This window comes from Coregonus lavaretus, assembly GCF_964263955.1.
Source record: "Coregonus lavaretus genome assembly, contig: HAP1_SCAFFOLD_1208, whole genome shotgun sequence".
In the NCBI taxonomy this organism is placed as follows: Eukaryota; Metazoa; Chordata; class Actinopteri; order Salmoniformes; family Salmonidae; genus Coregonus; species Coregonus lavaretus.
The window spans coordinates 53,615-80,647 of NW_028156415.1; the positions used below are offsets into that span (position 1 = coordinate 53,615).

General features: G+C 43.2%; 1 protein-coding gene across 1 annotated transcript; it reads right to left on the reverse strand.

Annotated features, from left to right (window-relative positions):
* Positions 1–1,489: 1,489 nt before the first annotated feature.
* Positions 1,490–25,391, reverse strand: LOC311126367 (zinc-binding protein A33-like; the record flags this gene model as incomplete). The annotated part of the gene is made up of 10 exons (XM_084200375.1): positions 1,490–2,181; positions 4,820–5,001; positions 5,492–5,610; positions 10,327–10,349; positions 11,915–12,049; positions 13,042–13,131; positions 18,117–18,212; positions 18,709–18,754; positions 22,518–22,735; positions 25,203–25,391. The coding sequence occupies 10 exons, from the start codon at positions 25,389–25,391 to the stop codon at positions 1,834–1,836; spliced, it is 1,446 nt and encodes a 481-aa protein (XP_084056501.1). The 3' UTR covers positions 1,490–1,833.
* Between the last annotated feature and the right edge of the window lie 1,642 nt (positions 25,392–27,033).

Consider the following 27,033-nt stretch of genomic DNA (forward strand, 5'->3'; position numbering starts at 1 on the left):
TATGTTGGCGTTTCCTTTATTTTGGCAGTTCCCTGTATGTGCGTACTTGGTGTTTTAGGAAACTCAGGAGTAGTAGAGTAGTCCTCCGTTTCTGCATCTCAAATGGCACCCTATTCCCTCTATAGTGAACGACCAGGGTCCATTGGGCTCTGGTAAAACGTAGTGTACTATATAGGGTATAGGGTATAGGGTGTGTGGTCTCAGACACGCCCGTTCACACAGACAGGCATTCGAGGGTTTTGGATCCTACTACAGACACGGCATGTGTACCGAATGGCACTCTGTACCCTATGTAGTGAACCACTTTGGTCAAAATCAGTGCACTATATAGGAAATAGGGTACCATTGTGGTAGATTTGGGACGCAGACACTCCCCGTCACAGCTTTTAGAGGGCAGACCACACCGTGAAGTCCAGCGGTAGAGACTACACCGTGAAGTCCAGCGGTAGAGACTACACCGTGAAGTCCAGCGGTAGAGACTACACCGTGAAGTCCAGCGGTAGAGACTACACCGTGAAGTCCAGCGGTAGAGACTACACCGTGAAGTCCAGCGGTAGAGACTACACCGTGAAGTCCAGCGGTAGAGACTACACCGTGAAGTCCAGCGGTAGAGACTACACCGTGAAGTCCAGCGGTAGAGACTACACCGTGAAGTCCAGCGGTAGAGACTACACCGTGAAGTCCAGCGGTAGAGACTACACCGTGAAGTCCAGCGGTAGAGACTACACCGTGAAGTCCAGCGGTAGAGACTACACCGTGAAGTCCAGCGGTAGAGACTACACCGTGAAGTCCAGCGGTAGAGACTACACCGTGAAGTCCAGCGGTAGAGACTACACCGTGAAGTCCAGCGGTAGAGACTACACCGTGAAGTCCAGCGGTAGAGACTACACCGTGAAGTCCAGCGGTAGAGACTACACCGTGAAGTCCAGCGGTAGAGACTACACCGTGAAGTCCAGCGGTAGAGACTACACCGTGAAGTCCAGCGGTAGAGACTACACCGTGAAGTCCAGTGGTAGAGACTACACCGTGAAGTCCAGTGGTTAGAACCAGAGGGTGGTATCTCTTCTGACCAGAATATCAGCTGTCGTTTTTTGTTCATTTCCCCGACGATTCTACATGTTGAAACGGCCACAATTCATCAATACCCAGCGGGTGACTAACTACGCACGGCCCAATGTTAGTTAAGGTGCGTCTTGGTGTCCTTTAGGAGCAAAGCAACCTTTGCTTTGCAACGTGATGTTATGTATTAGTCACAACGTGTCCCTGTGGTGCCACAGAACCACCCAGGAATTATTCCAGATCATGGTTAAGGGGAAAAATAACTTCATTAAAACCCAGAGGGAGGTGGTAAGTACGTATTAAGTTCCACATCGCTACATGTATTTCAAATTGGATTCTATGGGGAAGGGGGGGGGGGGGGTCTTGTTCAAACTACAATCACAACATTTGGAACCCCCACCAAAGCCACAGTAGAATCAGTCCCATTCTAGAACACTCCAGGGGTTCTGGCATAAAGCCCACAGTAGAATCAGTCCCATTCTAGAACACTCCAGGGGTTCTGGCATAAAGCCCACAGTAGAATCAGTCCCATTCTAGAACACTCCAGGGGTTCTGGCATAAAGCCCACAGCTGGAATGGTTGATCATACATCATCAACAGTGACTCTGGAATGAGTAGCCTAACACACACACACACGCTCTCTGAGAGTTTGCTGTAGGCCTAATCTTCTACCCAGGCACACACACACACACACACACACACACACACACTCGCTCTCTGAGAGTTTGCTGTAGACCTAATCGTCTACCCAGGCACACACACACACCCACCGTCTCAGTAGTAATGACAGATCTGCAGTCTGCTCCCAGGATCGTTCTTCCCCGGGCTGAAGAACGGAGACACCGGCTCTTCGAAGTACGCGTCGAACATGTACAACTTCTTCATGGTGACTGCGTCGTAGAAGGACACGCGGCCTGCGTCGTAGTCCAGGTACACGCCCACCCGCGGAGAGTTCCAGTAATCGGCCAGAGGTATCTTGGCGTCCTCCTCGTTAGCGTACAGCCTGTCCTGCAGACTCAGGCTCCAGTAGCCGGACGACGGGCACAGGTTTACGAAACCCTTCCTGGGACTGTACTCCCCCGTCACTCCCAGGTACCACACACCCTTGTCCTTCACATCCACCTGAAATAAGAAACCACCACCAAAAACAATTACTGTTGTTGCCTTTCTTCATTAAGATTCCTTTAAATTCTCCACATGTACACGAGGCCCAATGATATAAAAATGTGGCTTCTGCTTTATCCCAACCCCTTAGAATTTACACTAGGATGCTAGCAACATGCCTAAAAATAAAAAAATAATAAATAAAAATAAAAAATCAAGCATCTTGGTCAGGAAAACTTTCAGTCTAGAAACTGATCAAATATCGTCATTTTTTTCAAATCAGGATGTACACTACCTGCCATATTCATTTGGAAACTAGCTAGGTTTCCATCGAATTGGCGACAGATTTTCATGCGAATATTCTAAAATCCGCATGAAGAAAATATGTGCCACCAGTGGTGTTTCCACCAAACAGACTTGTTGCAGATAAATAAATAAAAAATCAGTACGTGACGACACAAAAGTGACTTTTTACCTTAAGATTTCATGTTCAAGTTCTACGCGTTTCCATTGCATTTTCCACTCTGCGTTTAAATAGCAAATGTGCCTACACTGGTCTTGGCACGTGCCCATAAAGTTGTTCCCGCCGCCATTTCTCACATCATTAATTTTACAGACACAAAAAGATCCCACCATGTCAAACAAACAAATTATCTGTAGGCATTTATAAGCATGTAGCGAAACTTCCCGGTTTCCATCACAGCCGTCGTGATAGAAACTGTGGATGGAAACAGTGAAGACAGATCTTTTAAATTAGGCTCCATTTTGGATTGGAGATCAAATGTTTCATACGAGGCTACAGTACAGAATGTCAAGGTTTTATTTGAAGCTATTTTCATACATACGTTTTACCATTCAGAAATGAAAGTGACTTTATGTATCAAGTCCCCCCCCATTTGAAGGTGTCATAAGTATATGGACAAATTCTCTTCTAGTGTATTAAAGAACTCAAGTTTAGTATGTGGTTCCATATTCCTAGCATACAATGACTCTACAAAGTTTTTGGGATGCATTTGCAGTTTGTTTTGGTTGCGTTTCAGATGATTCTGTGCCCAATAGAAATGATTGGTAAATAATGTATTGTGTCACTTTTATTGTAAATAAGAATATAATACGTTTCTGAACACTTCTACATTAAATGTGGATGCTACCATGATTACTACGCTTGGGCGGTATATCGTATACCGGGGTATTTGGAAAAAGCCACGGGACGGTTTTTCAATACCGTCAATGCTAATTATTTGATGTTTTTCAAATAAATTTGAAATTTTGTAGATACTTTTAAAGATAATACCTCTAGTCAACTTGTGCAATACGTTAGGAGGTAAAGCAGATCGCGTTCTTCATTTCACCCGTCACATTATTTTACATTATGCAGCTTACCGTAGTTCCCCAGAACAGTTGAGCCAGTCACGTGTTTGTTTGTAAATAGCACACCGTGAGACGGCGGGAGCTGGTGAGTCCGCAGCGTTCTAGATCTATCGGCGAGTCTCTGTTGCGCAGCGCACATGAGGTGATGAAGTTACACTTGTATACAATTCATTACTAAAAATGTTTGCCATCAGATATCTGGTGGTCCTCTGGAGCTCCGTTGGTAGAGCATGGTGCTTGCAACGCCAGGATAGTGGGTTTGATTCCCTGGACTAACCATACGTTAAATGTATGCACGCATGACTGAAAGTGGCTTTGGATAAAAGCGTCTGCTAAATGGCATATTATTATTATTATTATTATCTCCTTATAATGGCTTTCTGCCAGAAGTCAGAGGTCTGGATGAGATAGTACAGCGGCCATTTTGTCCCTGTGCTTCCTACGAGCGTTGTTTTCCCTCCTCTGTTCTTCTCCCCTCTGCTTCCTGTACACATGGTGCTCTTCCTTCAGAAAAGCATGCATCACAGATTTGTTCATTTGCACAATTTCTCTCGTTCACTTTCGCCTGTAAATGTCCACACTCACCGAACATGACATACGGTAGCTACTAGCTATGCTTGTATAACTTTATGAGCTGGATTTGCCTGGCTTTGCAATTAGTTTGTTCGTTTTCACTCGTTAGCATTTAGCTAACAGCGTCTATGTGATTTCACTATTACTTGTGCTAATTGTGTTAGCATTCTGGTAATCATTCATTGGCTTTTTTAACAATTGCGCCCCCTTGTGTGCTGTACCGGTAATACCGTAAATCCTGGGACGGCAGAAGAACACTATGACGGTATGAAAATCTGGATACCACCCAAGCCTAATGATTACAGATAGTCATGAATGAATAGTGAAAAATTATGAGTGAGAAAGGTAGAGGAACAGATCATATCCCCAAAACATGCTTATCTCTCACCATTACCAATAACAGGGGAATTTAGCATGACATCTATGCCTCTGTAACTTTGTTATCGGAGGGTAAGTATTAAAATAACCTCAAATAAAAAAAAGGTGACATTCTGTACTGTCGTCTCATATGAAACATTTGATCTCAAAATCCAAAATGCTGCAGTAAAGCTCCAAATTAAAAAAGACTTAGCTAGCTTAAGTTGAATGCACTGACTATAAGTAGCTCTGGATAAGAGTGTCTGCTAAAATATGACATACTACACGTGTCTTGTACACACAGTGTCATCAGACATCATAACATGTAATACACAGTACATGTAAAGATATGTACCTCCCAGTAGTGTTGCCCGCTGGAGTATTGTGCGGTGGCCAGGATGCCACAGAAGCGGGTGAAGCGCTGAGGCAGGTCTGGTTCCTGGCTACGGGTACGCACCTCCTCTACCTTGGTGTCGAAGTCTGTGATGGCCAGGTTAGGGTGGGCCGTGTCTGGGTCCAGGGTCAGGTTCTGGGGCACTGGGAGCAGGAGGGGAGAGAGAGAGAGAGATGGAGGGAACGAGAGAAGGAGGTGGAAGAGGGAGAACCGAGACAGAGAGAGTGGGGAGGAGAGAGAGAGAGAAAAGGTAGAGGGGGTGTGGGAGAGAGGGGTGGCCAGAGAGAGAAAAAGGAGAGAGAGAAAGAGAAAGGAGAGAGAGAAAGAGGGAGACAGAGACAGAGAGAGGGGGGGGAGAGAGAGAAAGGTAGAGGGGGTGTGGGAGAGAGAGAGAAAAGGTAGAGGGGGTGTGGGAGAGAGGGGTGGCCAGAGAGAGAGAGAGAGAAAGGAGAGAGAGAGAAAGGGGGAGACAGAGCGGGATAGCGAGAGACAAAGTCAGAGAGAGGGGGGAGAGAGAGGGAGGAGACAAGGAGAGGTAGATTTGATGGGAAGCTCATCTGTGCAGCACGTAGACGTGTTAATAGAACAGTCAAGAGAGGGTCTGTGTCTGTGTGTGTGTCCAGGTCAACTCACTGGTGTGCAGCACATGCATCATCCTTTTCCACAAGATCAGCTGATGGGGTCCAGAGAACTCATTCATCCAGTCCCCCGGACAGTTAACAGATGATATGAGAGGGCTCACCTTTAGAGGACTGGAGAGAGGAGGGGAGAGGAGAGGAGAGGAAGGGAGAGAAGAGAGGAAGGGAGAGAAGAGTAGAGGAGAGGAGAGGAAGGGAGAGGAGGGGAGAGAAGAGGAGAGGAAGGGAGAGAAGAGGAGAGGAAGGGAGAGAAGAGGAGAGGAGAGGAAGGGAGAGGAGGGGAGAGAAGAGGAAGGGAGAGGAGAGGAGAGAAGAGGAAGGGAGAGAAGAGGAAGGGAGAGAAGAGGAAGGGAGAGAAGAGGAAGGGAGAGGAGAGAAGAGGAAGGGAGAGAAGAGGAAGGGAGAGAAGAGGAAGGGAGAGAAGAGGAAGGGAGAGGGAAGAGGAGAGAAGATGAGAGGAGGGGAGAGAAGAGAAGAGGAAGGGAGAGGAGGAAGGGAGAGGAGAGGAGAGAAGAGGGAAGAGGAGAGAAGATGAGAGGAGGGGAGAGAAGAGAAGAGGAAGGGAGAGAAGAGGAGGAAAGAGGAGAGAAGAGGAGGGGAGAGAAGAGGAGGGGAGAGAAGAGGAGAGGAGAGGAGAGGAGAGGAGAGGAGAGGAGAGGAGAGGAGAGGAGAGGAGAGGAGAGGAGAGGAGAGGAGAGGAGAGGAGAGGAGAGGAGAGGAGAGGAGAGGAGAGGAGAGGAGAGGAGAGGAGAGGAGGGGAGAGGTTGGATTATATATATATGATGTCATACTGGCCATGTTACCTCACTGGGCTGTAACAGGGAGGAGGAGAGACATACAGTGAGGGAAAAAAGTATTTGATCCCCTGCTGATTTTGTACGTTTGCCCACTGACAAAGAAATGATCAGTCTATAATTTTAATGGTAGGTTTATTTGAACAGTGAGAGACAGAATAACAACAAACAAATCCAGAAAAACCCATGTCAAAAATGTTATAAATTGATTTGCATTTTAATGAGGGAAATAAGTATTTGACCCCCTCTCAATCAGAAAGATTTCTGGCTCCCAGGTGTCTTTTATACAGGTAATGAGATGAAATTAGGAGCACACTCAAATGGAGTGCTCCTAATCTCAGCTTGTTACCTGTATAAAAGACACCTGTCCACAGAAGCAATCAATCAGATTCCAAACTCTCCACCATGCACAAGACCAAAGAGCTCTCCAAGGATGTCAGGGACAAGATTGTAGACCTACACAAGGCTGGAATAGGCTACAAGACCATCGCCAAGCAGCTTGGTGAGAAGGTGACAACAGTTGGTGCGATTATTCGCAAATGGAAGAAACACAAAATAACTGTCAATCTCCCTCGGCCTGGGGCTCCATGCAAGATCTCACCTCGTGGAGTTGCAATGATCATGAGAACAGTGAGGAATCATCCCAGAACTACACGGGAGGATCTTGTCAATGATCTCAAGGAAGCTGGGACCACAGTCACCAAGAAAACAATTGGTAACACACTACGCCGTGAAGGACTGAAATCCTGCAGCGCCCGTAAGGTCCCCCTGCTTAAGAAAGCACATATACATGCCCGTCTGAAGTTTGCCAATGAACATCTGAATGATTCAGAGGAGAACTGGGTGAAAGTGTTGTGGTCAGATGAGACCAAAATGGAGCTCTTTGGCATCAACTCAACTCGCCGTGTTTGGAAGAGGAGGAATGCTGCCTATGACCCCAAGAACACCATCCCCACCGTCAAACATGGAGGTGGAAACATTATGCTTTGGGGGTGTTTTTCTGATAAGGGGACAGGACAACTTCACCGTATCAAAGGGACAATGGACGTGGCCATGTACCGTCAAATCTTGGGTGAGAAGCTCCTTCCCTCAGCCAGGGCATTGAAAATGGGTCGTGGATGGGTATTCCAGCATGACAATGACCCAAAACACACGGCCAAGGCAACAAAGGAGTGGCTCAAGAAGAAGCACATTAAGGTCCTGGAGTGGCCTAGCCAGTCTCCAGACCTTTAATACCATAGAAAATCTGTGGAGCGAGCTGAAGGTTCGAGTTGCCAAACGTCAGCCTCGAAACCTTAATGACTTGGAGAAGATCTGCAAAGAGGAGTGGGACAAAATCCATCCTGAGATGTGTGCAAACCTGGTGGCCAACTACAAGAAACGTCTGACCTCTGTGATTGCCAACAAGGGTTTTGCCACCAAGTACTAAGTCATGTTTTGCAGAGGGGTCAAATACTTATTTTGCTCATTAAAATGCAAATCAATTCATAACATTTTGACATGCGTTTTTCTGGATTGTTTTGTTGTTATTCTGTCTTTCACTGTTCAAATAAACCTACCATTAAAATTATAGACTAATCATGTCTTTGTCAGTGGGCAAACGTACAATATCAGCAGGGGATCAAATACTTTTTTCCCTCACTGTAGCTTAACATTATATGTATCACACATGTTATATATGATCAAATCAAACCACATGCGCCGAATACAACAGGTGTAGACAATACCGTGAAATGCTTACTTACAGCCCTTAACCAACAATGCATTTATTTCTTAATAAAAAAGTAAAATAAAACAAAAAAGTGTTGAGAAAAAAAAGAGCAGAAGTAAAATAAAATAACAGTAGGGAGGCTATATATACAGGGGGGTACCGGTGCAGAGTCAATGTGCAGGGGCACCGGCTAATTACATTTTAGTCACTTAGCAGACGCTCTTATCCAGAGCGAATTACAGTTAGTGAGTACATACATTTTTCATACTGGCCCCCCCCCATGGGAATCGAACCCACAACCCTGGCGCTGCAAGCGCCATGCTCTACCAACTGAGCTACAGGAGGCTACAAAACAAACCTTTCATGCCATTTCAAATGAACGACAGGTCAAAATATCCAACTGGATTTGTGTTTGTTAGCACTAACGTTAGCTATGAAACATCGTCTGAACTGTCTATCTTAAAAGTGATAAGAAATTAAGCATGCAGTTAGCGAATTAGAAAATAATAGCTAGCTAACGCGTTAGCTGGCTAACATAGCTAACATTTCGGTAGCTAGCTAGCCAACTGAACAAGATAGACATTACATTAGCTAGCATCATTATTCGATAGCAAAAGCTAGACAGTAAAACCAAGCATTACTTTGTGACATGTGATGTGACACCTTATTAGTAATAATTTCCAATATCCTTGTTTTTACATGCTGTGCAAACGTTTCCCCTCAATGCTAGCGAGCTAACTAGCTAAATTGTAAATTTCATGATGACAACTGCTACAATACAATCGACCAAATTAACCTTATAACTACATGTAGCTAAAAAGGTGAAACATATACATATATAGCTAGTTGAGGTAATATGTACATGTGGGTATAGTTAAAGTGACTATGCATAAATAATTAACAGAGTAGCAGCAGCGTAAAAAGATGGGGTGGGGGGGCAGTGCAAATAGTCCGGGTAGCCATGATTAGCTGTTCAGGAGTCTTATGATGTCATACTGGCCATGTTACCTCACTGGGCTGTAACAGGGAGGAGGGGAGACGGCCGTCAACTGTTATAGGAACTAAAACAACATGGGATATAGTGGAGTGTTCAGTAAAAGGCCTTTAAACATGGGATATAGTGGAGTGTTCAGTCAAAGGCCTTTAAACATGGGATATAGTGGAGTGTTCAGTAAAAGGCCTTTAAACATGGGATATAGTGGAGTGTTCAGTAAAAGGCCTTTAAACATGGGATATAGTGGAGTGTTCAGTAGAAGGCCTTTAAACATGGGGTATAGTGGAGTGTTTAGTAAAAGGCCTTTAAACATGGGGTATAGTGGAGTGTTCAGTAAAAGGCCTTTAAACATGGGGTATAGTGGAGTGTTCAGTAAAAGGCCTTTAAACATGGGGTATAGTGGAGTGTTCAGTAAAAGGCCTTTAAACATGGGGTATAGTGGAGTGTTCAGTAAAAGGCCTTTAAACATGGGGTATAGTGGAGTGTTCAGTAAAAGGCCTTTAAACATGGGGTATAGTGGAGTGTTCAGTAAAAGGCCTTTAAACATGGGATATAGTGGAGTGTTCAGTAAAAGGCCTTTAAACATGGGATATAGTGGAGTGTTCAGTAAAAGGCCTTTAAACATGGGATATAGTGGAGTGTTCAGTAAAAGGCCTTTAAACATGGGATATAGTGGAGTGTTTAGTAAAAGGCCTTTAAACATGGGATATAGTGGAGTGTTCAGTAAAAGGCCTTTAAACATGGGGTATAGTGGAGTGTTCAGTAAAAGGCCTTTAAACATGGGATATAGTGGAGTGTTCAGTAAAAGGCCTTTAAACATGGGATATAGTGGAGTGTTCAGTAAAAGGCCTTTAAACATGGGATATAGTGGAGTGTTCAGTAAAAGGCCTTTAAACATGGGATATAGTGGAGTGTTCAGTAAAAGGCCTTTAAACATGGGGTATAGTGGAGTGTTCAGTAAAAGGCCTTTAAACATGGGATATAGTGGAGTGTTCAGTAAAAGGCCTTTTCTCAAGACTACAGGCCGAACATGGGAAAACCAGACGCAGATTACAGGCTGAACATGGGAAAACCAGACGCAGACTACAGGCCGAACATGAGAAAACCAGACGCAGACAACAGGCCGAACATGGGAAAACCAGACGCAGACTACAGGCCGAACATGGGAAAACCAGACGCAGATTACAGGCCGAACATGAGAAAACCAGACGCAGATTACAGGCCGAACATGGGAAAACCAGACGCAGACAACAGGCCGAACATGTGAAAACCAGACGCAGACTACCGAACACGAGAAAACACGATGAATCAAAAGAAAACGGAAAACTTACTTTTTGTACGTCTCAGTGATGCTCTGTGGAGAGACAGACAGAAGATAAGACACAAACTCTTTCACACAGCGAAAACAAGCCCTATATAGAATGTCCTAGAAGGCAGGAAAATAAAACAGCCTATACGTTTCTGAAAATTCTGTTACTGAAGGCATGTCTGTAATCCGTAACTCATTGTCCTTCCATCCGGACTGTATAATGGAGTGGATTCTCCAAACCGGCACCTATATCCCGGCGGTGGTAGACTGTGGTAGGCTATGGGGAAGCGCGTCTTGTGTGCAGTCTACCACAGCTTCTGCACAGGGCTAAGCTAACACCACCATGTGTAGTCATTTGACAATAGGCCTGGAGAGAATTCTGAGACCTTTTCTTAACTTAAATAGCAAGTCCCATCCAGTTGACTCATTGTGAAAGCCCTCGACGGCGCTGCCCATGCTAAAACAGGTTTTTAGACTTCTAGCCAACTCTATGAGTCTGACCATAGAAAAAGTGGGGAGGCTTGACATGCTACATTCATCAAGACCTCAGTAACATGAAACTAGAAGACAAAATGTCTGGGGCTTCTCAGTAAACCTTTTCCTGGTTAACTTTACATGAACCCTTCTCAGTAAACCTTTTCCTGGTTAACTTTACATGAACCCTTCTCAGTAAAATGTTTCCTGGTTAACTTTACATGAACCCTTCTCAGTAAACCTTTTCCTGGTTAACTTTACATGAACCCTTCTCAGTAAACCTTTTCCTGGTTAACTTTACATGAACCCTTCTCAGTAAAAATTTTCCTGGTTAACTTTACATGAACCCTTCTCAGTAAACATTTTCCTGGTTAACTTTACATGAACCCTTCTCAGTAAACATTTTCCTGGTTAACTTTACATGAACCCTTCTCAGTAAACCTTTTCCTGGTTAACTTTACATGAACCCTTCTCAGTAAACCTTTTCCTGGTTAACTTTACATGAACCCTTCTCAGTAAACCTTTTCCTGGTTAACTTTACATGAACCCTTCTCAGTAAAAATTTTCCTGGTTAACTTTACATGAACCCTTCTCAGTAAACATTTTCCTGGTTAACTTTACATGAACACTTCAGAAAACCCCGTAAACACTGTAGCACATTTTCTATCAACCATCTCAGACAGGACAGAAACTGTGAGAGAGAGAGAGTGTGTGTGTGTGTGTGTGTGTGTGTGTGTGTGTGTGTGTGTGTGTGTGTGTGTGTGTGTGTGTGTGTGTGTGTGTGTGTGTGTGTGTGTGTGTGTGTGTGGGGCTATCAGTCCTCTGGTGTTGCGTAGGAGCTCCCCCAACTGGCGTGCTTGGTGTACTCCACCCTGGTGCAGGACCTGCCTGCCACAGTATCTGTGTATCTAACTGTGTGTGTGTGTGTATCCAACTCTCTGTGTGTGTGTGTGTGTGTGTGTGTGTGTGTGTGTGTGTGTGTGTGTGTGTGTGTGTGTGAGACAAACTAACCTCGAAGCTGGTGTTTCCTCTGATGTGGTTGTGTATCTAACTGTGTGTGTGTGTGTGTATCCAACTCTCTGTGTGTGTGTGTGTGTGTGTGTGTGTGTGTGTGTGTGTGTGTGAGACAAACTAACCTCGAAGCTGGTGTTTCCTCTGATGTGGTTGTGTATCTGGGCCATGTGTTTGTCCACAGCTACCACCTCAGTCTCCACCCACCTCAGGTTCTCATCTATCACCCCTAAGACAGCCCCCTCCTCAGCATCCAGAGCCTAAGGATGGACAATTCAACATTATTACATAGTTGGAACTCTCATGACAATTTTCTGAATAATCTAATTATTATTTTGCTGCTGCTATATGCAAATTAGCCCAATGTGAATCAAAGTATTCAGTATACCAATTAACCATTAGGCTACACAGAGTATACCAATTAACCATTAGGCTACACAGAGTATACCAATTAACCATTAGGCTACACAGAGTATACCAATTAACCATTAGCCTACACAGAGTATACCAATTAACCATTAGGCTACACAGAGTATACCAATTAACCATTAGGCTACACAGAGTATACCAATTAACCATTAGGCTACACAGAGTATACCAATTAACCATTAGGCTACACAGAGTATACCAATTAACCATTAGGCTACACAGAGTATACCAATTAACCATTAGGCTACACAGAGTATACCAATTAACCATTAGGCTACACAGAGTATACCAATTAACCATTAGGCTACACAGAGTATACCAATTAACCATTATCCTACACAGAGTATACCAATTAACCATTAGGCTACACAGAGTATACCAATTAACCATTAGCCTACACAGAGTATACCAATTAACCATTAGCCTACACAGAGTATACAAATTAACCATTAGGCTACACAGAGTATACTATTTGATATGGTTTGCCATCTCTTAGTTGATTAAATAAAAAAGCAGATGAAATTTGAGAACACTATTGTACGGTACCTAACGAAACCATCAGCATGCAAAAAGTTTACTGTGAATAAATGTTTGAATACTAACACTAGTAATACTGAAACAGGGTCCTCTGTGGCTCGGTTGGTAAAGCAGCGTTTGCAACGCCAGGATTGTTGGTTTGATTCCCGCTGAGGCCACCCATACAAACAAAAGTACGCATGCATGACTAACTCCCTCTGGATAAAGGTGACAGCGAAATGGCATATTATTGTTATTATTATAATATTAGTAGTGTGAGAGATAATATAATGTATATATAAATTACCTCCAGCAAGTCGTCCTTCTCATCCAGCAGGAACTGGACCAGAGAGCCTACATCCTCCTCAATCTTCTCCTTCAGCTTCAGCTTCTTTAACTGGAAGACATGATAACATGGGGAAAAGATACTGGCATCACCTAATGGTCATCTGCAACACATGACTGTCAGTATAACTGGAGGATATATGAACACATGACTGTCAGTATAACTGGAGGATATATGAACACATGACTGTCAGTATAACTGGAGGATATATGAACACATGACTGTCAGTATAACTGGAGGATAAATGAACACATGACTGTCAGTATAAGTGGAGGATATATGAACACATGACTGTCAGTATAACTGGAGGATATATGAACACATGACTGTCAGTATAACTGGAGGATATATGAACACATGACTGTCAGTCTAACTGGAGGATATATGAACACATGACTGTCAGTATAACTGGAGGATATATGAACACATGACTGTCAGTATAACTGGAGGATATATGAACACATGACTGTCAGTATAACTGGAGGATATATGAACACATGACTGTCAGTATAACTGGAGGATATATGAACACATGACTGTCAGTATAACTGGAGGATGTATGAACACATGACTGTCAGTATAACTGGAGGATATATGAACACATGACTGTCAGTATAACTGGAGGATATATGAACACATGACTGTCAGTATAACTGGAGGATATATGAACACATGACTGTCAGTATAACTGGAGGATGTACTGTATAAACACGACTGTATGTATGTGTGTATATACACTGCTCAAAAAAATAAAGGGACCACTAAAATAACACATCCTAGATCTGAATGAATTAAATAATCTTATTAAATACTTTTTTCTTTACATAGTTGAATGTGCTGACAACAAAATCACACAAAAAGTATCAATGGAAATCAAATGTATCAACCCATGGAGGTCTGGATTTGGAGTCACCCTCAAAATTAAAGTGGAACACCACACTACAGGCTGATCCAACTTTGATGTAATGTCCTTAAAACAAGTCAAAATGAGGCTCAGTAGTGTGTGTGGCCTCCATGTGCCTGTATGACCTCCCTACAACGCCTGGGCATGCTCTTGTTGAGGTGGCGGATGGTCTCCTGAGGGATCTCCTCCCAGACCTGGACTAAAGCATCCGCCAACTCCTGGACAGTCTGTGGTGCAACGTGGCGTTGGTGGATGGAGCGAGACATGATGTCCCAGATGTGCTCAATTGGATTCAGGTCTGGGGAACGGGCGGGCCAGTCCATAGCATCAATGCCTTCCTCTTGCAGGAACTGCTGACACACTCCAGCCACATGAGGTCTAGCATTGTCTTGCATTAGGAGGAACCCAGGGCCAACCGCACCAGCATATGGTCTCACGGGGTCTGAGGATCTCATCTCGGTACCTAATGGCAGTCAGGCTACCTCTGGCGAGCGAATGGAGGGCAGTGCGGCCCCCCAAAGAAATGCCACCCCACACCATGACTGACCCACCGCCAAACCGGTCATGCTGGAGGATGTTGCAGGCAGCAGAACATTCTCCATGGCATCTCCAGACTCTGTCACGTCTGTCACATGTGCTCAGTGTGAACCTGCTTTCATCTGTGAAGAGCACAGGGCACCAGTGGCGAATTTGCCAATCGTGGTGTTCTCTGGCAAATGCCAAACGTCCTGCACGGTGTTGGGCTGTAAGCACAACCCCCACCTGTGGACGTCGGGCCCTCATACCACCCTCATGGAGTCTGTTTCTGACCGTTTGAGCAGACACATGCACATTTGTGGCCTGCTGGAGGTCATTTTGCAGGGCTCTGGCAGTGCTCCTCCTGCTCCTCCTTGCACAAAGGCGGAGGTAGCGGTCCTGCTGCTGGGTTGTTGCCCTCCTACGGCCTCCTCCACGTCTCCTGATGTACTGGCCTGTCTCCTGGTAGCGCCTCCATGCTCTGGACACTACGCTGACAGACACAGCAAACCTTCTTGCCACAGCTCGCATTGATGTGCCATCCTGGATGAGCTGCACTACCTGAGCCACTTGTGTGGGTTGTAGACTCCGTCTCATGCTACCACTAGAGTGAAAGCACCGCCAGCATTCAAAAGTGACCAAAACATCAGCCAGGAAGCATAGGAACTGAGAAGTGGTCTGTGGTCACCACCTGCAAAACCAGTCCTTTATTGGGGGTGTCTTGCTAATTGCCTATAATTTCCACCTGTTGTCTATTCCATTTGCACAACAGCATGTGACATTTATTGTCAATCAGTGTTGCTTCCTAAGTGGACAGTTTGATTTCACAGAAGTGTGATTGACTTGGAGTTACATTGTGTTGTTTAAGTATTCCAGCAAAGGCTAACTTTTTCAAACAGAAATGTGCATCCTGTAGCACTAACTCCAAAAAGTTTTGGGACACTGTAAAGTCCATGGAGAATAAGAGCACTTCCTCCCAGCTGCCCACTGCACTGAGGCTAGGAAACACTATCACCACCGATAAATCTACAATAATCGAGAATTTCAACAAGCATTTTGCTACGGCTGGCCATGCTTTCCATCTGGCTACCACTACCCCGGCCACCAGCTCTGCACCCTCCGCTGCAACTTGCCCATGCCCCCCCCGCTTCTCCTTCACACAAATCCAGACAGCTGATGTTCTGAAAGAGCTGCAAAATCTGGACCCCTACAAATCATCTGGGCTAGACAATCTGGACCCTTTCTTTCTAAAACTAGCCGCCGAAATTGTCGCAACCCCTATTACTAGCCTGTTCAACCTCTCTTTCGTAACGTCTGAGATCCCCAGAGATTGGAAAGCTGCCGCGGTCATCCCCCTCTTCAAAGGGGGTGACACTCTAGATCCAAACTGTTACAGACCTATATCCATCCTGCCCTGCCTTTCGAAAGTTTTTGAAAGCCAAGTTAACAAACAGATCACCGAGACCATTTCGAATCCCACCGTACCTTCTCCGCTATGCAATCCGGTTTCCGAGCTGGTCATGGGTGCACTTCAGCCACGCTCAAGGTCCTAAACGATATTATAACCGCAATCGATAATAGACAGTACTGTGCAGCCGTCTTCATCGACCTGGCCAAGGCTTTCGACTCTGTCAACCACCGCATTCTTATTGGCAGACGAAATAGCCTTGGTTTCTCAAATGACTGCCTCGCCTGGTTCACCAACTACTTCTCAGATAGAGTTCAATGTGTCAAATCGGAGGGCCTGTTGTCTGGACCTATGGCAGTCTCTATGGGGGTGCCACAGGGTTCAATTCTTGAGCCGACTCTTTTCTCCGTGTATATCAATGATGTCGCTCTTGCTGCTGGTGACTCTCAGATCCACCTCTACGCAGACGACACTATTTTGTATACATCTGGCCCTTCATTGGACACTGTGTTAACAAACCTCCAAACAAGCTTCAATGCCATACAACACTCCTTCAGTAGCCTCCAACTGCTCTTAAACACTAGTAAAACTAAATGCATGCTCTTCAATCGAACGCTGCTGGCACCCGCCCACCCGACTAGAATCACTACTCTCGACGGGTCTGACCTAGAGTATGTGGACAACTACAAATACCTAGGTGTCTGGTTAGACTGTAAACTCTCCTTCCAGACTCACATTAAGAATCTCCAATCCAAAATTAAATCTAGAATCAGTTTCCTATTTCGCAACAAAGCCTCCTTCACTCATGCTGCCAAACATGCCCTCGTAAAACGGACTATCCTACCGATCCTTGACTTCGGCGATGTCATTTACAAAATAGCCTCCAACACTCTACTCAGCAAATTGGATGTAGTCTATCACAGTGCCATCCGTTTTGTCTCCAAAGCCCCATATACTACCCACCACTGTGACCTGTACGCTCTTGCTGGCTGGTCCTCACTACATATTCGTCGCCAAACCCACTGGCTCCAGGCCATCTATAAATCACTGCTAGGCAAATCCCCGCCTTATCTTAGCTCATTGGTCACCATAGCAACACCCACCCGTAGTATGCGCTCCAGCAGGTATATCTCTCTGGTCATTCCCAAAGCCAACACCTCCTTTGGCCGCCATTCCTTCCAGTTCTCTGCTGCCAATGACTGGAACAAATTGCAAAAATCTCTGAAGCTGGAGACACTTATCTCCCTCACTAACTTTAAGCATCAGTTGTCAGAGCACCTTACCGATCACTGCACCTGTACACAGCCCATCTGAAATTAGCCCACCCAACTACCTCATCCCTATATTGTTATTTATTTTGCTCATTTGCACCCCAGTATCTCTATTTGCACATCATCTCTTGCACATCTATCATTCCAGTGTTAATACTAATTGTAATTATTTTGCACTATAGCCTATTTTATTGCCTTACCTCCATAACTTGCTACATCTGCACACACTGTATATATATTTTCTGTTGTATTTTTGACTTTATGTTTTGTTTTACCCCATATGTAACTCTGTGTTGTTGTTTTTATCGCACTGCTTTGCTTTATCTTGGCCAGGTCGCAGTTGTAAATGAGAACTTGTTCTCAACTGGCTTACCTGGTTAAATAAAAGTGAAATAAATTAAAATTAAAATTCCCTTAATTTTTTTGAGCAGTATATATATATATATATATATATATATATATACACATACAGTTGAAGTCAGAAGTTTACATACACCTTAGCCAAATACATTTAAACTCAGTTTTTCACAATTCCTGACATTTAATCCTAGTAAAAATACCCTGTCTTAGGTCTGTAAACAATTGTTGGAAAAATTACTTGTGTTATGCACAAAGTAGATGTCCTAACCGACTTGCCAAAACTATAGTTTGTTAACAAGAAATTTGTGGAGTGGTTGAAAAAGAGTTTTAATGACTCCAACCTAAGTGTATGTAAACTTCCGACTTTAACTGTGTGTGTGTATATATATATATATATATATATATATATATATATATATATATATATATATATATATATATATATATATATATATATATATATATATATATATATATATATATATATATATATATATATATATATATATATATATATATATGAGTTCACTGGCATTCCAACAATATATCTATGTATATCCAGAGCACAGCTGTGTACCTTGGCTTCATTCTTGGTTTGCTCGTCCATAGCTTTCACTCTGGTACACACAGTCTTCTGCCATGTTAATTCCACCAGCCTGAGACGCAGCTCGCTCTGAGAGAAACACACACACACACACTTTAGTGTGTTCAACCACTCAATCAATCTTAAAAAGGGCAATCTGCAGTTCAAACAATAACAAAGCAGACACCCCGTCGCTGTTTTAGTAAACACCTGAGGGACGGGGCTGGAGAAACGTAACCACTCAAATTCATAGACAGAGCTATAGATTCAAGGACTGATCATCTATGATATCAAAAATTATAGTTTTAACCATGTTTTGAGGCTCTACAGTTTTATATACAACTGCATTGTTTACAAACAATGTAGTAAAACAAGCTTCTATTTGGGGTTCTGATGGGGTACGACAGTCGAACTAAGCTCATGAGACATTCAGAAGTTATATTCGTCAAGAATCATAATTAATTGAAATATCCCAAACTGGATGTAGCAAATCGCAGATTATTCCTTTAAAAAGAACCATAACAACAAATATTTTTACAGCAACAACAGCATGTTGTGTCCTCGTGCCTCAACTCTTTGACCTCACCTTCATATCCTCGAGGACCTCTGGTACAGGAGCCACATCATGGTGTCTGAAAGGACAGGGGAGCATGGTGATGTTATTAAGGACTTGGTTTGCCTTGGGACCGTCAGTTTGGTGATGTTATTAAGGACTTGGTTTGCCTTGGGACCGTCAGTTTGGTGATATCTACCCTATTGCGCAGAGAGAAGATTTTGAGGGAGGGTAGGATAATGTGTCCCCAGATCAGTGATTAACTGTCAACTTCTACTGCAAACCAGTGATAGTGGTGAAATAATAGGAGGGTAAACTCTGATCAAACCAGTGATAGTGGTGAAATAGACATTTGAAACCCCACCTCTTTAAGGAATACCTGGGATAGGATAAAGTAATCCTTCTACCCCTCCCTTACCCCAACCCCCCCCCCCCCAAAAAAAAAATATTTAAAAAAACACATTGTAAAGTGGTTGTCCCACTGGCTATAAGGTGAATGCACCAATTTGTAAGTCGCTCTGGATAAGAGCGTCTGCTAAATGACGTAAATGTAATGTAAATAATAGGAGGGTAAACTCTGATCAAACCAGTGATAGTGTGGAAACAAATGTTTGATCAGATATTATGCATTTTACCAACACTGTAAGAGTTTAAGTCCAAAAAAGTAATAAACAAATCAATATTTCTAATATTTTTTTAACACTGCTCCCCTAATGAAAAGGCCTGACTTTAAAAAAACTGAAAATAAAAAAATATTTCAAATTAAATTATACAATTAAATCAGACTTTCTTTCCCCAATTTGAGATCTTTAGCCATTTCAGTAATGAGAAGTCCAAGTGGGGTAAAGGGGGTGTTGGAGAATTAGAACCTCATTCTGAAGGCATATAAGCTAATAAATTAACTTGTGCTCATCTAAGGACTACTCCTCTAGATGATGCATTATGGGTAAATAAAACGTTTAAAACTAAAATTGGGAGTTTTTTACAGGAACTTGAAAAAGTGTTACGATAATGAGACATGTCCACAGACACTGTTTGTAAGTAATAAATATTATAGTTTAATGAAAAACTTAAAACTAGTATACCATTTTCATGATTTATGGACAAACTACAGCAACTTGTGTCTTATTAAAATAAACTGAACAAAAACATGCATCAACTTCTAAGATTTTACTGGAGCTACAGTTCATATAAAGGAAATCAGTCACTTGAAATGAATTCATTAGGCCCTCAGCGTGGCCTTTTACTGCCCCCATGCTGTTCGATCAGCATATTGATATGCCACACCCGTCCGCTGGATAGATGATCTTGGCCAAAGGAGAAATGCTGACTAACAGGGATGTTTACTCCCATGGGGGGCGGCGGCGCACAATTGGCCCAGCGTCGTCCAGGGTAGGGGAATGGCCGGCAAGGGATGTAGCTCAGTTGGTAGAGCATGGCGTTTGCAACACCAAGGGTTGTGGGTTAAAAAAATAAAATAATAATAATAATAATAATAATATGCCATTTAGCAGACGCTTTTATCCAAAGCGACTTACAGTCGTGCGTGCATACATTTTTGTGTATGGGTGGTCCCGGGGATCGAACCCACTACCTTGGCGTTACAAGCGCCGTGCTCTACCAGCTGAGCTACAGAGGACCACAATAAATGTATGCACTAACTGTAAGTCGCTCTGGATAAGAGCGTCTACTAAATGACTAAAATGTAAATGTAAAAAAATGTAAACAAAAGTGGACAAAATTTGAGATAAATAGTATTTGTGTGTACGTAACTTTTCTGGGGGGGAAGAAATATTCAGCTCATGAAACATGGGACCAACACTTTACATGTTACCCTTATATATTTTTGTTCAGTGTAAATTAGATTTTTTCAAAATACAAAATTCAGTCAAATGTATTTAAAATAAGACACTTAGACATCTTAGTCCTCAGAATGATAGTTGATTTTTTCAGATGCATCATGGTTTTGTAAGTCAATGTGCTACAGACATCTTAAAACTGGTTTCATGAGAATCACCCAGTAACACAAGAGATATACCAACAGCTTCTACCCCCCAAGCCATACGACTGTTCTCTCTGCTGCCGCACGGCAAGTGGTCCCAGTGCACCAAGTCTGGAACCAACCCCTGAACAGCTTCTTACAGTAAGTGAGTGCATACATTATTTTAATTTTTTATACTGGCCCCTGTGGGAATCGAACCCACAACCCTGGTGTTGCAAACGCCATGCTCTACCAACTGAGCTACATCCCTGCCGGCCATTCCCTCCCCTACCCTGGACGACACTGGGCCAATTGTGCGCCGCCCCATGGGTCTCCCGGTCGCGGCCGGCTACGACAGAGCCTGGATTCGAACCAGGATCTCTAGTGGCACAGCTAGCACTGCAACTTGGAATGCAATTTAATACCAATTCTGAGGTCTGCGTCCGCCACACACCTGCTAATATCCCTCTCCAGAAATACGCCCATGTTGGCATTAGTAGTATTTTTAGGACTGTCTGTCACCAAAGGCTACAGCCTACATGGCTCATATGAGGCAGGTGTGCCATTTTAGCCATGAGCATTCTCCTGTAGCCTGACAGACATAGTAGCATAGTGGCTAGGCTATAGATGGCTGAAACATGGGGTTGCCCTGCTTCTCATTAGCTAGACCACAAACTAAGTGTTCAGAATAATGACACAATACCATAATGATACCACTGTGAAGAAATGCCTTACAGTCAAATATACAGCACTGTTAATGTATAAAAAAACACGTGGTCAACTCTCTCACCTGGAGAGCTAGGCCACTGGGTGTGCATGCAGACTTTTGATCTCAATGACATACTCTGTCAAGCGGTGTTATTTCCTCTATATTGACAGTTGAGAAATAATTAATTATACTCACATAAAGCTAAGACTCCTCTTTTTTTAACAGTAAGAGTAGTTGTTTTAAAAACGGTGTCTTTCCTGCAATTACATTTAGAAATGTTGCTCAACTGTCAGTATGCTTCCGCTTATCAGAACGCATCTCTCCTTTCACTCCGTGTGCAAAGGCAGGAGAGGGAGTGAGAGCCAGCAGCGAAACAGGGACAGGGCAGATACTTTCATTGCAGGAAGCATGATGTGCACACACACACAAAGGTGCACATGTGGTTGGATAGCTCTCCAACATCTTGAAAGTGGCCTCCAGTATTATTTGATGTGCCATTGTTTTGCTGCGTGGCAACAGTTAACCAGCGACTCAATACACAGGAAACACTGTAGTCATCTCCGTCACCTCCGACCTTTAAAAACTGAACTTAAGACATTTTAAGACTTAAAGCTAATCTAATCTAAACTCTAATCTAACTAATCAGATAAATGAATTTAAGACATTAAGGACCCTGGACTCTCGATGTCAATCTTAAATGAATCATTGTTTATTAACAGTTAGCTGGAGAGGTTCCAACAAACTTGATGCACCATAGTGAACGTCGGTCATGACCTCTGTCGTGGCAGTCCCGTTAGATCTCTTATATACTGCTTACAGACGCGTTACATAGGCCTAGTTCATAGGGTTGGTTACGGCATGTGTCTGGCACCGTCTCCTATCTTAAGGAGGAGGTCATGACGCCCCCCCCCCGCCCCCCTCATATCTTTACCAGGCACAGGCAGGAACAAAGGATTGTTTATGACACCAAAGACAAGATGAACATTTTCAAGGCTGTCTCTTCACATGATAAAAATGTCCTTCAGAACTGAAATCAAGCAGCTGACGCAATTACACAAAATGTTTTGTTGTGGGTTTCTGAATTTAGGGTAGGGAAAGCTGATCCTAGATCTGTAGGTATCAGGGGAAACTTCACCCTGGAACATTTGTTACCTGTGTGCCCGGGACTCCCTACACACCACACAGATGGGTTTGCTGTCGGAGTGGCAGTACAGCTTCAGCTCCTCTCCATGCCTGTCGCATTTCCCGTCCAGTTTGACGTGTTTGGATGGAGCCGGCTGCTTGCAGGGATTCAGACACTCCAAATCACTCAGCTTATCAACAAGGTTCTTAACCAGGTAGTTCTTGGTGAAGCTGATCTTGTTAAATATCTACAGAGAAAGACAAAGTTCAGAACACACAACTTTTAGTTTTTCTATTATCACTATGAAAAAAGGTACTGAATTAGTTGAGACAGTTAGGCAAACGCTGTTAGCTTGCTACAACCATAGGTAGGGCTGGGCGATATGACCAAAATACACTACATGACCAAAGGTATGTGGACACCTGCACACCGAACATCTCATTCCAAAATCATGGGCATTAAAATAGAGTTGGTCCCCCTTTTCTGCTACAACAGCCTCCACTCTTCTGGGAAGGCATTCCACTAGATGTTGGAACATCGCTGTGGGGACTTGCTTCTATTCAGCCACAAGAGCATTAGTGAGGTCGGGCACCGATGTTGGGCGATTAGGCCTGGCATGGAGTCGGCGTTCCAATTCATCCTAAAGGTGTTCGGTGGGGTTGAGGTCAGGGCTCTGTGCAGGCCAGTCAAGTTCTTCCACACCGACCTCGACAAACCATTTCTGTATGGACCTTGCTTTGTGCACGGGGGTATTGTCATGCTGAAACAGGAAAGGGCCTTCCCAAAACTTTTTCCACTAAGTTGGAAGCACAGAATCGTCTAGAATGTAATTGTATGCTGTAACGTTAAGATTTCCCTTCACTGGAACTAAGAGGCCTAGCCCGAACCATGAAAAACAGTCCCAGACCATTATTTCTCCTCCACCAAACTTTACAGTTGGCACTATGCATTGGGGCATGTAGCGTTCTCCTGGCATCCGCCAAACCCAGATACGTCTGTCGGACTGCCAGATGGTGAAGCGTGATTCATCACTCCAGAGAGCGCGTTTCCACTGCTCCAGAGTCCAATGGCAGCGAGCTTTACACCACTCCAGCCGACGCTTGGCATTGCGCATGGTGATCATAGGCTTGTGTGTGGCTGCTCGGCCATGGAAACCCATTTCATGAAGCTCCCGACGAACAGTTCTTGTGCTGACGTTGCTTCCAGAGGCAGTATGGAACTCTGTAATGAGTGTTGCACTTCAGCGGTCTCGTTCTGTGAGTTTGTTTGGCCTACCACTTTGTGGCTGAGCTGTTGTTGCTCCTAGACGTTTCCACTTCACAATAACAGCACTTACAGTTGACCGGGGGCAGCTCTAGCAGGGCAGAAATTTGCCGAACTGACTTGTTGGAAAGGTGGCATCCTATGACGGTGCCACGTTGAAAGTCACTGAGCTCTTCAGTAAGGCCATTCTACTGCCAACGTTTGTTTATGGAGATTGCATGGCTGTGTGCGCGATTCTATACACTTGTCAGCAACGGGTGTGGCTGAAATAGAGGAATCCACTAATTTGAAGGGTGTCCACATACTTTTGTGTGTATATATATATATATATATATATATATATATATATATATATATATATATATATATATATATATATATATCACAATATTTTTGACGGTATGGTGGTATTTGACTATATTTTACATTTCAAAATAATTAAAGTTCTAAATATGTTTTATGAGTAGTGCATGGGTCCCGAGGACAGAGATTGGGAAACGCTGCACTACGATGACAACTAATACATTCTAAATGGGTTTTCTCCCTTCTGGTGGTTTTATACTCAACCAACCTAGGACAAAACTGACAGAAGTAGTCCAATTACATGTAATAGAACTGTTCATTTATTTTTGCAGTTATATCAAAATACCTATATAGATGGTATTGTAAAAATCCATACAGGTATGTGGATCCATACACGTATACCTTAAAACTATATAACGCCCAGCCCTAGTTCTGGAAAAAAAAATGTATCCTCCGGGTTACCTTCGCCCACGGTCGGCTCGATGCGTGTTTACATTAAGAACAAACATCGGGCTCTTAAAAGAAGATACCTTCATCAATAGGTGCTAAAAGTAGTTAGCGTCTGAATGGGCCAGCCCAGCCCTCGCCTTATCACAGGTAATACATAGTGTCGAAGACATTTTTGACATGGGAGACTAAAAACAGGAAAAGCACTCCTGCATCTGAGTGTGCCCGTTGTAGGTGCGCGGGAAAAATTAAACGATACCTTAAAGATCAAAATAAAGACCCGCACACTACTCTTTCCGGTATAAACTTCGTTTATACTTTGTGATACTGACAAGAGCAGTGTGCGGTTCTTCCTTTCAAGAGAAAGGAGACAGTACAGTAGCTAGTTCATCACAGAGATGCATGGCATGTTGAGATTCGGCCGTGATTACATGTTGGCTTGAATAAACGCCACACTGCCTAGTTAGCTACCAAGCTAATTTACAACACAAAGGCTCCGCGTTTTCAGCATTGTCAGCGTTTTAACTCATCTCTAACGTTATTCCAATTCCAGTGGCAACGCCTAAATTAGGTACGGAAACTGCATTGTAAATTACACTTGCTACGATTAACTCGAGCATTCAAAAGACGACAAAGAAAATTGTCTAGCTAGCCAACAGCTGATAAGATAGAACGGTAGCTGGCGTTGAACCACAACAAACCATTCGGCACTCGGGGCATTGATAACCGACGTCCTCTCCTCCGTTCTCCTCCCAGTGCATCAGGATGCAGAACTTGCAGAAATTGTGTCCGCATTTCAGAATGACGGGGTCGTTGAAGTAGTCAAGGCAGATGGCACAAATTAACTCTTTCTGTAGCTCGCTGTCCGCACGGCTGGATCCCGCAGCCATGTTGTTTCCCTAGCTACCGACACACGTTTCCGGAGCGAAGAAGAAAGCGGAAGTGTTGGCTCATCTTGCATCCTGGGATTGATGACGTGGATGGCAACCTGTGGTCTGGGCGGAGGAAGAGGCGAAGCGAAAGCTTTTACTCCGCCCAAAATCTGTCCACGAAAATAAACCCAAGAAGTGAGGAATTGTTGTATGGTAGTCACTAGGCAGATTTCCATAGAGTACCACAGTATGAGTCATAATACCCATAAAACCTAGCGGTCAAACAGGGAAACGGTTCCAATCGTTTTTCCACCATTCATTTTTCCCATAGGGGATTTTGGAAACACTTAAAATAAGGGCTGTGTTTCGTGTAGGCTTACCCTGGTGTGACGTTTTGATAAACGTGTAAATCTCTCTAGGACAAGGTGACTTTTATCAATATATTCGGCTCCATTTACTTTTATTAACAGCAGGACAATAACCTCAAACACAAGGCCAAATAGACACTGGAGTTGCTTACCAAGAAGACAGAGAATGTTCTTGAGTGGCCGAGTTACAGTTTTGACTTAAATCTACTTGAAAATCTATGGCAAGACCTGAAAATGGTTGTCTAGCAATGATCAACAACCAATTTGACAGAGCTTGAAGAATTGTTAAAATAATAATGAGCAATTGTTGCACAATCCATGTGTGAAAAGCTCTTAGAGACTTACCCAGAAAGACTCACAGCTGTAATCACTGCGAAAGGTGCTTGCTTCTACAAAGTATTGACTCAGGGATGTGAATACCTATGTAAATGAGACATTTCTGTATTTCATTTGCAATAAATTTGCAAACATTTCTAAAAACATGTTTTCACTTTGTCATTATGGGGTATTGTGTGTAGATTGATTATTTTATTGTTAATTTAATCAATTTTGAATTCAGGCTGTAACACAACAAAATGTGGAACAAGTCAAGGGGTATGAATACTTTCTGAAGGAACTGTATGGCTATATATGGCCATATATATCAAAGAACATTACATATATTTAAAAGTATATGATCATATGTTTAAAACCCATATATAAAGTGACATACATTTTAAAATATAGGATCATATATTTTAATAATAATATCTTAATAAACATATATAAATCTCACACCCCCATACAAAACGTTACAATATGCATATGTACAGTATTTTCATCATGCAAAATGTACTCAGAACATTTGTTTTTTGTTTAATGCATTTATTGCTTTGAAATGTATTCCAGATTTATTTAAACATTTTTACATGGCATATATTTAAAAACCATACATAAATCTCAAACGATGAATTATTTAGTAATTGCATTTGGTGTTAGGCAACAATACGACTACTTTATTGTTTCTTGTAGCTACTGTAGATGATACTTGCCATCTCATTTTGAGATTAGATTGAGATGGCGTAGACAACTATTGCAGGTTTACACTGAGTATACAAACATTAAGAACACCTGCTCTTTCCATGACATTGACTGACCAGGTGAATCCAGGTGAACGCTATGATCCCTTATTGATGTCACCTGTTAAATCCACTTCAATCAGTGTAGATGAAAGGGGGAGGAAAATGGTTAAAGAAGGATTTTTAAGCCTTGAGACAATTGAGACATGGATAGTGTAAGTGTGCCATTCAGAG